General features: G+C 40.0%; 1 protein-coding gene across 1 annotated transcript in view; it reads right to left on the minus strand.

The window, feature by feature from the left end:
- Positions 1-12,204, minus strand: part of PPP2R2A (protein phosphatase 2, regulatory subunit B, alpha) — a 35,037-nt gene extending 22,833 nt beyond the window's left edge. The window contains exons 1-2 of the mRNA XM_010085915.1: positions 12,168-12,204; positions 11,412-11,486 (exon numbers count right to left, since the gene is read on the minus strand). Coding sequence (XP_010084217.1) covers positions 11,412-11,486; positions 12,168-12,204 — 112 coding nt within the window. The remainder of the gene's footprint in view (positions 1-11,411; positions 11,487-12,167) is intronic.
- Positions 12,205-13,509: the final 1,305 nt, after the last annotated feature.

Below are 13,509 nucleotides of genomic sequence, written 5' to 3' on the forward strand. Positions count from 1 at the left end.
CCAAATATAACTGAAGACACCTACATGGAAGTTGCCCCTGTATTACTCAAGAGGATGTTCACCTGCACAGCACTGAAAAACCTGCACTACAAAATTCGCTGTGTATTAATTCACATAACCAAACATCCAATCAGTAAAAAATTTTAAAGGATGCTTTAATGCAGATGTCTGTTCATTGAAAGAATAAATCATCCCTCTTTCAAGATTTATTTACTTGAACCATTTACTTAATGCATAAAGTCATTACCTAATGGCTTCTATTTAAAAAAAAAACTTCAATACTAAATGGAAAACATACCTGCTTCGGCTTACATTTTTTCATTTTTGTTACCCCTTTTTTTCCCTGTGTTCAAGACAGGTGATTCATGAGTTCTTGGAATTAATTTGAATTAGTAACTATTTACTTCTCAATTCCTATGACAGACCCCCCCCACCTCAACCTATAGAAACATTCCTGACATCCACCATAGTGTCTACACCAAAGCACACACCAATAACACAGGGTAAACAGTCCCCTCCGAAGACCTTACTTCAGATCTTTTCAGGGGCTTGTTTGTGTTCCAAAGTAGTACAGAGCTATTTATGGAAAAATCTCTGCTGGAATCACAGCCAGAATTTCAATAGGCTGCAGAGCACAGAAAAGCCAGTGGTTAGTTTTCTGTTTGCAAATAACAATCTATTTGGAAATAACATACTGTGCTATTGTTTTGCATGCACACAACAGAAGCCTTTAGGCAATGCTTTTCTTGTCACTGAGAATGCTACAGACTAAGAGCACTGGAACATCTTTATTTTCTCTTTTTGCTGAAGCCATTCCAAAACATACGCTCCAAGTTAAAAATTAGTAGCAGTTATTTCAGAAAAATATCGTAGTTTGGCAATGCCTTCCAAAACCAGCTACTAGAATTCTGTGACTTGGTGTACATTCCTGTTGTAGATGTAAAAAAAACAACTCCTAGAAACTACCATGCTGTTTCAGATTTCAGACTCTTCCCATACATTCTCTGACCAAAGCTTTTATGTCAGGCACAAAAGCTAAGGCCAAACATTTCTATGTCTTTTAATCTTGATGTGTAGAATGCAAGAGACCATTGTACCTCAGACAACGTGTAAAGTGCCTCCTTCTAAGGAAGGAAAATGAAAGCAAAAATCACTCTTACCTACCATAGTGGAAGGGAGGGAGAGAAGGAGGGAGGGAAGCACACTCACTAGATGAATTTCAGGCAGCTTGTCAGAGAGCACAGCGCCTGTGAAGGTCACAAGGATGACTGAAGTTTCCAGCAGAGATGAATACACAGTTCTGACTATTAAATGACCATGGAATAAAAATTTCTGATTACTTCACTCACTATGGGCGTTCACTCTTATCAGTTCATTTTAATACTCAAAGCATTTCTTAGTGGCTCTTGAACTTGAAAAAATAGTGTTCCCTTCACCAGTTGCCTCTTCTTTTTATTTTTCCCCACTTGGCAGGTATTTTCCTGTGTTTCTATTCTGGCCCAAGCATACATGCCTCAGCTTCTTAAATAAACTTTTTATTAAACAAGAGACCAATACTAGTTTCTGGCCTGGACTTTCAAAGATTCTTAACACTCACTTCTCTAAATGATGCAAAATGGAAACTACAAATCTTGACAGCTCTGTAAGGCAGGCACTTACAACACATTTTAAAATATATAGATATATATATAGTCTACTAATCTGAGCAAGATATTGACCTTTATTTTTAAGTTGATTCTTTTACATCTCTCACCGTCTCTATCTATAGGTTAGGAGCTTTTCTTTGGATTTTGGAAGAGCTATATAACAGCAGAAAACAAGACAGAGAGTACTGCTGTCGTGCAAGGATCTCCAAGTTCCTTGCAATAACTTGTAAAAGTTCTGGAACTTCATTTTTGTGAACAGGCACACTAGTCTTACACATATGGAAAACAAAGCATGAAGGGGTTAAAATGACTTAGTGACCTTCCAAGATTAAATAACTCCAGATTATTACTTTCAATTATTTCAATTTCTAGTCTTCCTCCTTGTCAATCCTTCCCTTCCCTCCCCCCCCCAAAAAAAATTTGAATTTAAATCTCAACTTTAAACTTGGTAAAAAGTAAGAAAGTAATAACAGCTCTGTAAGAAACTTGAGCCTCAGTCAAAAGACATTGGGTTAGAGAGAACAGGAACTGGAAGGTGCCAAATAACTTCCAGTTGAATGTTACATAATTGTAAAACTTTTGGAAAAAGCATTTCAACATATACCTAAATCAGCTTACAAGACCAAAGAGGGCTGTGTACATGGTCTTGACAACATCTTCAAAATTATCGCAACCAGAAAGGAAGATGAAGCCAGAAGCGATCCTACACAGGATGCAATCACTCAGTCATGTCATTTTTTCTAACATACACACTTAATAACCCTTGTGCAGGAACACTGAGCAACAGAGCAGAGATGACCCAGTGGCACAGTTGTAGATGACAATTTAGAACATACCTCCCTGATTTTCAGGAACAGTAGAAAGATGAGAATGCTGTAGTAACAAGTAGATGTCTGTTGTTCCTCCGTTTGGTATGAGATTGTTCAGGTCAAATACAGTAAAAGAATCCACAAGCTCCAGGAAGCCAACAGCCTGGTGCACAGAATCTCGCAGTGGATTTGCATTTTTTTGTTTTGTTTTAAATGCTCTGTCTTCCTACTGCAACTTCCTCTGAAGCATCTCAATATTTGTTGGAGACAAAATTGCTGGTTTAGGCACCGCAGTGTTCTGCTCCAGTAAGAGAACTGGTGTGTTACCAGTCCCCACCACTTTCAAGAGTATGTTATCACCTTCAAAAGGGTCTGGGGTAAAATGAGAGATCCTGGCTATTTCTTGAAAACAAAAATAAATCAGCTTGTGGAAGCTAACTCAGGATAAAATTAACTTGATAGCAAATAATCCAAGATATGTAATTTTCATCCAGGTCAGTTTCCCAAAGTGATCGCTCTGCAGCTAAGGGAACATGTGTGGAAGCTCAAAACAGTAACTGGTAAAGGTAGAAGGAAGAACCAACCCTTTCAGAAGCAGCAGCTACTTGAAGTGACAATGAACCTACAGGCAAGTCGGGATGCAATTTGAATTCTAATTCCTCTTTCCATACCAAGGCCACTCTTCACTCCAGAACTAGCAGAACAGGGCAATTATTAAAAGAAAAACCAAGACTTATTTTTAATTACCTGCAGTATTCCTACAAATTAATCCTTACATAACACACCGAGAACAGTACCTGAGAAGTCAGGTTTTTGTTCTGTAATTCCATTGGAAAAAAGTCCAGGAACTCTCAAACAAACGTCTTTGAGAATCATTGTATACTCATGAGAGTTGAAGCAAAGATTTATTTCAGTATGTAGTTCTTGTCTGCTAGACCAATTTACTTTTAAATTTAAAGTTATGTGAAAAATATGTCCCTCAGACTACATTTATAAGCACTATACACAAACACACATAGGTCATAATTCCTGCAAATCACCCTCTGACGTTTTACTAACAGAAGAAAGGCCAGCTGAAATCATTACTTTTAAGGGTCGAAGAATGGTCCCTGGAATACTTTTTATGTTCACCAGGGAAAAAGGAAAATACAGCTACTAGCATTTAACAGACAAGAATATCCTAGAAATTATTCCAAATTTTAAATAAGCAGCTGTAGTCTGAAGTCTCAATTACCTTAACTGTTCCTGAATATATGCAATTATCTTTTCTCAATTTCTCAAAAATACAGAGTACCAACTGAGTGTGTTTGGAGATCACACTGTTCCCAGACCATTAATTTAAGATCTCCAATTGAAAATGCAAAGAGAAACATTTCCACACAAAATGCATTCTATGTACCTGGGAAATTAATCTTTCTTACAATACAACTCTTTTAAACCCTCTCTTCTTGACCCTAAAATTTTTTTCCAAAATTAGATGCAAGCATAACTGCCTAAGGGGTTTAACATGTGACCTAAATATGCTGGTTTTCTTAATGGTGCTATCACTTGTGGATCACCAAGAGGAAAATACATTTTTATACAGAATGGCTGCCCAAATTAATAATTTCTCCTCCAGTGCTTAACAAAAGCACGATAAGTTAGAAGAAAAAAAGCTTGCGGACACTTCTGTTTCTGTAACAGAATTACAGTCATGCACAGAGGCCTCAAATAATTACTTGCAGCAGAATTATCAACTCACAGCAGCAACACCCTACCTGATGTCTCCTTAGCCAGCACCTTCATTTTAAAGGCAAATGTAACAACCCAAAACCTCCCAGTCTTAGAAGGAACAAGGCAAGATCACCATCATGCAACACCACCTGCTCCCTAGAACAATGTCCTAAAGAAGTCCTGCTTGGGGAGCCAGAAATGAGCAACACATTCAATAAAGGAAGCCTGCCATATAAAATCATTAACAAGTGCACACACACAAACTATCAATGCTTTACCTCTTAAGACACCTTCCTAGGCTTTTTCATGAAGGCTCACGTAACAGCATAAAAGAATGACAACGTCCTTTCTATTTCCAGCTTACTAGCACACTAACCCTACAAAAGCAGCATTTAGCTAGTGCATGCTTTGAAGCATAGCTGAGCGATAAAGCAGTATAACAAAGCTTCCACTCAAGTTTAAAATCTAGAAAACCATCCAGATGTAGTTATTTTGATTATAAGACCTACCACTGCTTCTTGAAAGAGATTATTCTAAAGTGGTTTGGATCAAGTGTCACACTTCCTGCATTTCTCTCCTTTTATTTTCCTAGAAACACAGTAACTGTTGTCTGTATTCACATGCCTATGTCAGGACTTTTCATTCATTTTGATCATCTTTTTATGAAGGGTAGAACTCAGTTTCACATAATTACTGAACCCTACTTATTCTGCAAAACTTTTCGCTCCATGTTAAAAAAGTTGTAGACAGTTATCATACCGCTTATTATGGTGCACTGAAAATACGAAAGAAGGTCTGGAAAATACCCTTAAGGCAGTTAGTTATAAAAGCATCTTACAGTAATGAAATTGCTTTGGGAGCACACTGTTTCCTAAAGAGGAAAGAAAAACTGGTAGCCTTAATTTGGTACCATCAGTAATTGATGTTTTTACTACAGGAGGTACAGTATGTACCAGATTTAATTGTATGCACACTTAGCACCTTAAACAAAAAAGGCCTAATTCTACAGCATCTAAATGAGAGACAACACATTAGTTTCGGTGAAGACAAAACCCCAAACAAGGGATCAATTCTTCAAATCATATTAAGAGTGATAAAACACAAGGAGAGAAGATTATCATTTCTCTGATTATCTTTTTAAAGTGCTTTACAGTAAAGCCATCAGTAAGTAATCCATCTCCCAATTAAGTGGTATTCTTTTCTACAACAACTTCCAAGAAACTAAACTGTACTGCTATTAACACAGCTCTTTTCACTAGCAGAGCTGGTAACAATGCTAAACAAATGTCATTTCCACATAGGGCTAGTGTGGACACTGAAGGAAGAGACCAACCCTCTTCTCTTCCAGAGTTCCTCCTGTTCCTTTGAGCCACTTGCCCACTCTCCACACCACGCTGGCGCAGGCACACACGGAGCACTCCGAACTAGATCAGGGTTCAATTCAGCTGAAAAATAATCCAGTCAAAACAACATTTTAAAGTATTTTTCAGCTGGATCAGCTTCCCAAACAAGTTCATTGTGCAGTTACGTGAACACTTGTGCCAGTGAAGTGGGAAGGAGTGCCTCTTTAAGCAGAAATGCTGCCAAACATGTAGCCATGGCCTAAATAGGCAAGTCAGAAAAGAACAGAAAAAAGAAAGGGGGGAAAAAAAAAAGGGCAGACTACAGCTAGGAGCACTCGGCTCTTAACTCCTACTTCAGCACTGCATCCACTAGAGTTTTATTCTTCATTTGAGTTCTCCCAGAGCAGGTAGAAATACCCAAACCAGAACCATTTAGGTAGCACCTTTAAAATTAAAAGCCATGAAGTTCCACAAAGCTGATCAGCAGCTGTAATCCACCAAGATTGCCACCAAGAGCCACTCCGCATAGAGTTGTATTGCTGCAGTGTGATGGCTTGATCACTCTAACTGTCATATTTATGGCACAGAAAGCCCACTCCTTTTACCAACTAATTCCTAATTTAAGCAAAAAAGACTCAAAGAACAGCAAAGCATCACAAGAGTTGTACTGCTGCAGTGTGATGGCTTGATCACTCTGTCATATTTATGGCACAGAAAGCCCACTCCTTTTACCAACTAATTCCTAATTTAAGCAAAAAAGACTCAAAGAACAGCAAAGCATCACAGAAGAGAATACACTGGTCAGTGTGACAGACAAGATGAAGTGCCCTAGCTACCAAACCCCTGTTGAGAGAGAGAACTGAATAACTTCCAGGGAGCTGAACAGCCACTGACTATTCAGCTGTCTGCTAAATGCTCTTTGTTTTGGGGGACTTCACATTTTAAATGCACACTTTAGTCAATCTAGACCAGCAGTTCCTAGAGCACAGTAGCCTATTTCTCTCTCTAGATACAGACAGTCATTCTACAAACAGCTGAAGATAAAAGAGCTAAAATACAGAAGATACAGAAGCAGAGTTAGGAATACAGAACAGGACTATAGCCCTGGGTCTTTTTACTTAGCTACAGCCTTTCCCGAACTACCCTTTAAAAGCAAACCTATTGCTAGTCCTTCCTCCTTCTAACCGACGTTACCTTGTGACCGTACAGAACATAACCACAGCCCTCTAACTTAAGCTCCCTCCCACAACTATACCCCAATCTTCCTTCAGCATTATTACCACAATCTCTCACACCTTTGCTACTTTTCTCTGAGAATTTTTCCTCCCCTCCTATTCCATCCATTCCCATTAAAAAGCCCACCAGTGACTCCTATAATAATGCCTCTGCTGTGACTCCTGCCCACAAACACAGCCCAGTAGATCCCAGCTGATCCCAGCAACACCCCGCCATCTACCAGGGATGGGCCCCTATTAGTCAGCTGTTGGTCAGCCGACGGAACCAGACGTGCCACAGGAATAACAGTCCGGTGGGACAGACCCAGCCAACCTTCTGGAAGGAGGCTCAGCAGCTCTAACCCACTATTACAGATACATGTTACTTGACAGAGAGAAAGCTTTCTGGTAAGGCAAGAGAAGATAGTGAACTCCAGATGGTGGTAAACTGCTTTTCACAGCAGTCCTCATTCCTGGCTCCAATTTTCCTTACTCTGAGGTAACTATTTTTGTACATCGAAGACAAACTACCATTACTGAAGAACAACAGTTCCCAGAGTTGCTCTGCAATTTTGAAGCCTCCCAAAAATAAACATGAAACTACACTTAAAAAATAATAACATACCTAGAATAAAAAAAGCATTCCTGAACAAGAGAAAAGTCAAATCTTGTTTATATCTCTGACCACACACATGAGCTGGCTAGGGACAGAAATGTAAGAGACTTCATCTGTTGGTCATGTGAACAAGCTGAAACAGACTGCGGCAATGTTTTGGGTATAAAAGAGGAAACACAAAACATGTCACAGATTATTAACAAAGCAGCACAGAATAGTCAAGCATCAGACTTTTAAATTAAGTCAGTAATCAGCACCATGGCAGATATTCCCACACCTCTTTCTGAGACAACTCAGGCATGAAATAGTTAAACAACCTGTCAAAGATGTGCGGTAATCACTCAGGGTTAAAGCTGAGGACTTAAGTTCCTGGCTCCCAGCCTTGGACAGAGACTATCTGACTTTCACATATCTTTGGATTACACTTGAAAGAACATTTAGATACAGCAGCTTGACTTTTTTCCTTCTGCCAAGTAATTAAACAAATTTGACTTAATTTGTTCTGAAGTACAAACCGATTCCATTAAGCAAGTGTCTAGTTTTCAGAGGCAGTTTGAACTCACAATTCTTAGTTGTTTCCAACTGGAGTTGCCATTATGCCATGTCTTGGAGAACATAACAACGTTAAGAGTAAAAACAGGTCCCAAAACAATGAAACTGCTCCAGAAAATACTTGTAATCCTTTTCTATAATCATTCCCATCAAGGAAACTTCCACTAAGAAAACACAGTAATGCCTGCTCTCCAAGCACTTCTGGACAGTTCAGTCTTACTTGCACTGAAACAGTGATGGCACAAAAGAAGAAAAAAATCCCAGCATTACAGATGCTTTTGGTAACCTCATCATTGAGCTTATCAAGGACAATGACACTGTTCTCTGCTGGAGAAGGGGCTGCAAGGGACTGCTAGATCACCAAAAGGCAAACTTTTGCCATCAGTTACAATTAAGGACCCCAATTATAATGAAGCTGACAATCAACTTTCTGTGCTTAACTTTGTGATCCAGACGGGCCAGGCCACAGCTTCCAACCAAGGATAAATTCCACACATACCAGGAGGGGCTGGTTCTCTGCTCCTCACACATCCATACTCAAGTTAGAAAAGCTTTGCCATAGCAGAATGACACAGATAGAAATTCACTGCTCTCTCCTTTCCTCAAGCCTTAGCACCGGCTTTCCCCCTTCCTTCCCTTCCACCCTCATTAGCTCTCAAAGAAACATTCTCGCATCCATCTATCACACAGGGCTTAGAACACCAGAAAATTAAAAACTGTATCAGAGTTCATGTTTCAGCCATCAAAGCCACCACATATTGACTTTGTAATAGACAGCCATTCTAGCCTGAGTATCTCAAGAATTATAGGTTAGACATATTATGGGAAGGTTACAAGGTCAGATCTGACCTCAGATATCCTGGAAGCTGCGTACCAGCGTAGCAAGCTTTTTAAAGTTGCTGACACTATCACTGTATTAAAAACGTTATTGTCCACTGACCTGTTCTAAAGGGAACATTGCAGAGAGAGAACTGGTTTGCACTCTGCTGATCAGTGCAGTTAAATGGATGCAGTTTTCCCGGTTAACACTTCTACTAGTTTAGTTCAAGCCAACTTCCCAATGTAAACATTGCAACATCGCATTATGAACAGGAAGAGAAGACAAAGTGAAACCTCCCATTTTTTTCAGGTTTCTTTCCTTCACTTTGTTTTTCGTGAAGTTTCAGCATTGGACAACAAAAGCTAGTTCACAAAATTTGAGCTCTAAAGCCATTCAGAAACCCAACATCCACACCCCAGGTAGTACCGTACACACACTGGTACTGTCCTCACACTCGTGATTACAGCCCATACTTGATGGCTTGCAGACCACAGCGGTTAAACAATCACTTAAGCTTCAGACAGCAAGATTTTCTTTAGCTTTCACTGTGGTGCCTGCCAGAAGAAAGCAGACAAAGGCAAAGAGGGGAAGAAGTTTTTGCAAGAACCACACAAGGCTCCATTTCATTGAAGTGAACCTTAAAGCCAGAAATACAGCTCATAAAAGGAAAAATACGACCAGCTCGATACATTATTAACCCTTCCAACAATATCGCAGGAGACACTGCAAAGCATCATAAGAACTCAAAGGATCAGATGGAGGTTAAACTTGCACTTGGATTAGACATCTGGCTTTCAACACTTTCCAGCATGAACTGTAGGAGTCAAACACACGGGAAGAGGGGAGAATTTCAGCTCAAATTCATTACAACCAAGTATAACACCAAGCTGGGGACCTCCCTCCAGGATTTAGGCATTTAAATTTCAGGAATTCTTGCAATATATCAAGGCTCTGGGGTTTGCACCTTGAGACTCACCCTAAGTCAGCTATAGCTGACGATGAAACAAAACTTCTCTCGCCCTTTAGGTCACAAAATCAGAAGGCTGCATCTTCCATAAAATCAAAAATGCACACTCTTACAATTTTCTGGAAACCATCCTGCCTGGCTTGCTGAAACCGAAGCTAGTTAATTCACTTACAGTGAAGGCTTCCCTGAACTCCACCCATCGTGACTCCAGCAGCACAGTGCAGCTGCTAACCTGTCAGGAAGCATCAGGCTGGCAAGTCATCTTTCGCAACATTTAGTACAATACTCAGAACAGCCAAGGAAGTCAAGGACAGACTATTTCCTGGCTTCTGCATTTCCAGATCCCTGTAAAAGCCACTTTACCATACATATAGAGAGTTCACTACTATTACATGCATGTCAACATATCTATTTTAATGAAGAATTATTTGCAAGCACCTGCCACGCAAGCACAACTTCTTCAATATTTGTCCTTAATTACAGATTTACTTAGATATGGAACTAAAATAGAGGTTACAGAATTTAAAGTCTGCTGGGGAAAAAAAATACACTACATTTAACAGTAGCTTTGAGTTCAATCTTTAAAATATACTTTGGAAATAATTTGAAATTAAACTTTAAAAAAATTGTCACAGCTGCCTTGTGTCCAAAAGCCATAATTCAGCTTGTAAATGACACCAGTCTTTGAAAGTGCATAATTTGCCACATGCTGCAGCTAATAAATAAAAACAAGTCACTTATGTTTATACTAATTTTTTGGCCTTTGGAAGTTAATTTGAACCCCACATCAACTGAGAAAATAATGGAAACTGTAGTTACCACTTTTCGAAATGCTACATGAATCTCACTTGTAAGTCAGAGCATCCACAATATGTGAAAAAAGAAAAAACCCTAGAAATTACATAAGTGACAAGGCCAACTGCTTGCAAAAGAAAGATTTTTAACTCATGATCTTACAGGCTGTGTTGTGCAAACAGGACTTTACAGCCAAAGAAATTCAGAAGTCAATGGGACTTCCCTCAAAAAGATCGCAGAAGAAATTTTGCTCTCTAGCACAGGCATCGAGCAGCACAAAGTACGATCCCTCTAACGATCCCCAATCCAAGTAAAAGAAAACAACAAGCACATTTTTTTGCAGTCACAATCAGAGGCAGCCATGTTACTGTAAGATGACATTTGTCACTGCCAGCTTAGAAAAGTTCCAGGCAATTTCCAGTATTATCTCAAACACAAAACCCCTCTTTAGTTAGTAAGTGAGCATGCACCAATATTCTGATTTCTTCCTCTTCTGGCTTACAGAAGCTGGAAAGATTGGGAAAATTACTCGATCTTTATCTAGTACTTAGATCTTCAAAGAGTACAAACATTAATTAATTCTCCCAACACCTCCCTGTGGAATGCAAGTATCACATTCCCCACTTTGCAGATTAGGAAAAAACACAAATCAAAAGCTGAGTGAGAGGAAAATCTCAACAATTTTGGAAAACAATTCTAGCAAAATATTTAAGAAGTCTGAATTCAGCACTTGTTAAAAGTGTGCTGAACAGTACTCTCAAACCATAGTTTAATCCTGAATCCAGGTGTCTGAAGGCACATTAAATGTCTGTTTGCTTTGCTCAAGTTGCACACAGCAACACCGAGATATTTCAGTATGATTGCATCCACATCTCCCTACCTGAGGAGTAGCTAAAAGTCAGAAAACATCCAGTAAAAAAAAAATATTGCTCTTACCTTCAGCTACATCATCATCTACAGCGCCTTTCACCTGAGAAAAACACCACTGAATGTCATTTCCTCCTCCAGCTCCTAAAAAACAATAAAAAAAAAAAATGAGACCCCCCACAGCAAGACAAAGAGCACACAACAGTTCCCAACCGAAAACTCCAGCCAGCCCTGCCCACGCCCACTTCCTCAGCAGTGCTGTGGCACAATCACCAACTGCCCCTCCCCACCTTTTCCTTTACAGATATTGTTTGTGTCAGGAGTGCTCTGCCAGCCTTCACTGCAACATTTGTCAAAAAACAGCGTAAGCACAAGCAGGAACAGGGACAAAAGCCTCTATCGCCAAGAGCTCGCTGGACTCAAGAACATTCCCGGTGCTAACTCCAACTGCGCATTTCAAACGAGTGCAGAACATCTTATTTCACACGAAGCTTCTTCCTCCTTCAGAAGCCCGAACCCTCTGCAAACACAAACCAACAGCTTCACCAGTAACGGTCAGAAAAAGCTGGACGTTTTCTGAAAATCTCCATCTTTCATTCGATGTAAACCCAGCAGGCTATTCATTTCTTTCTTTAACAAAAACATTGAACTGAACCTACCTACTAAAGGCTAAAGAAAAAAAGTTTTACCACAATTTTAGAGTCTCTTCGCAGAAGTAACGAAAGCAGTTATCAGCCTTAAAAAAAAAAAAAAAAAAAAAACAAACAGCAAATCTGAGCAGAAAAGCAAACAAACAAGCAATGTGATGTTAACAAGTTCTACTACCATAGAAAACGGATCGAAGAGAAAACTTCAGGAACATTACTGCCTCGGCGGAAGGCAGTGATTCATTTGAAACCTGCCACCAAAACACACACAAAAATCACCACCCATTTCTTTTGCATTGCATTCTGAGCAAATCACTGCAGGGCTGAGGCCATACAGGAAGAGACTGAAATGGGCTTGCCTTTTTTTTTTTTTTTTGTTGGAAGCCACTGTCAAAATGGAACTTTTCCTCAACACAATTCAAACAGGCTGAGCAACAGATGGCATTTACACGTTAATCCAGAGGTCTGCTATCGCTTCTGGAATAAGGAAGAACACAGGAGGGGCTTCTTCCCTCTTCTAAGCTAAGGGGGGGAAAAAGTCAAAGACATGGAAATAATCCCCAAAATAATCTTTCCAAAAAAGACCAAGTGTCTCAGAATGTTAAGAGAAGTGCTAGAATACAATCTGAGTCCAGTTTGCATTTTTATCTTGGCTGAATTTCTTTTCTGAAGGATTACAGACACGCCAGCTACACAGCCTGATAAAGTGAAGACAAGTGCAAGCATCCATCTATGCGAGAGATGTCAAAATGCTTTTTGCAGAACCCTTGGAAAGCTTTGCCACGCACACCCCTCCACCATTCCCCAAAACCTGTACAACCCATTTTCTTTCCTCTCTCCAACCTCTTCATTTGTCATTTAGCAGCTGGCACCACAGAAGCATTTAAAGGGGGCAGCTTGTTTAAAAAAAAAAAAAAATAAAATCACTGCTCTCTCTACTTAAGGCTCAAATTTTGTTCTTCATACAATTTACTTGAACCAAGTTGGGACTTTTTTTCCCCACCCCAACGAAAACAAAAAGAGGAGGGTGGAGCATGGGCGTGCTGTGTAGGGGGAAAAAAGCAAAGCACAAACCTCGCACAGCCTCTCATGCTTCCTCCTCCAAATGCAAAGCGCTGAAAAGACAATTCAGTTGCAGAGGAGGAGGATGAATGTATTTCCAAATTAAGAAATCGCAACGAAACGTAAGAAGGAAGAGATACCTCATGCGCACACACTTCCAGCCTACCAAGCGCACTTGAGGATGCAAAATGGGGAGCAAGCACAGGAAGGAATGAGAAATAAAACACAGCCAGACCTGGATTATTTAATTACACCCTGTGCCCCATTTTACTCTCGTTTGCAGATGCTTAAAAGCTGCACCCTACAGAAGGGTGCAACTGTGCTCTGGACACAAGCAGCCGGCACCCCAGAACCTCTCCCTGCACACTCCCACCAACTCCACCTGAGAAACGAACGCACCGTGCACGCTCCTTCACCCACTCCAAATCCTGGAGGGGTGCAAATAAAATTTTAAAAAA

The sequence above is a fragment of the Pterocles gutturalis genome, unplaced genomic scaffold (assembly GCF_000699245.1).
Source record: "Pterocles gutturalis isolate BGI_N339 unplaced genomic scaffold, ASM69924v1 scaffold27290, whole genome shotgun sequence".
NCBI classification, from domain to species: domain Eukaryota; kingdom Metazoa; phylum Chordata; class Aves; order Pterocliformes; family Pteroclidae; genus Pterocles; species Pterocles gutturalis.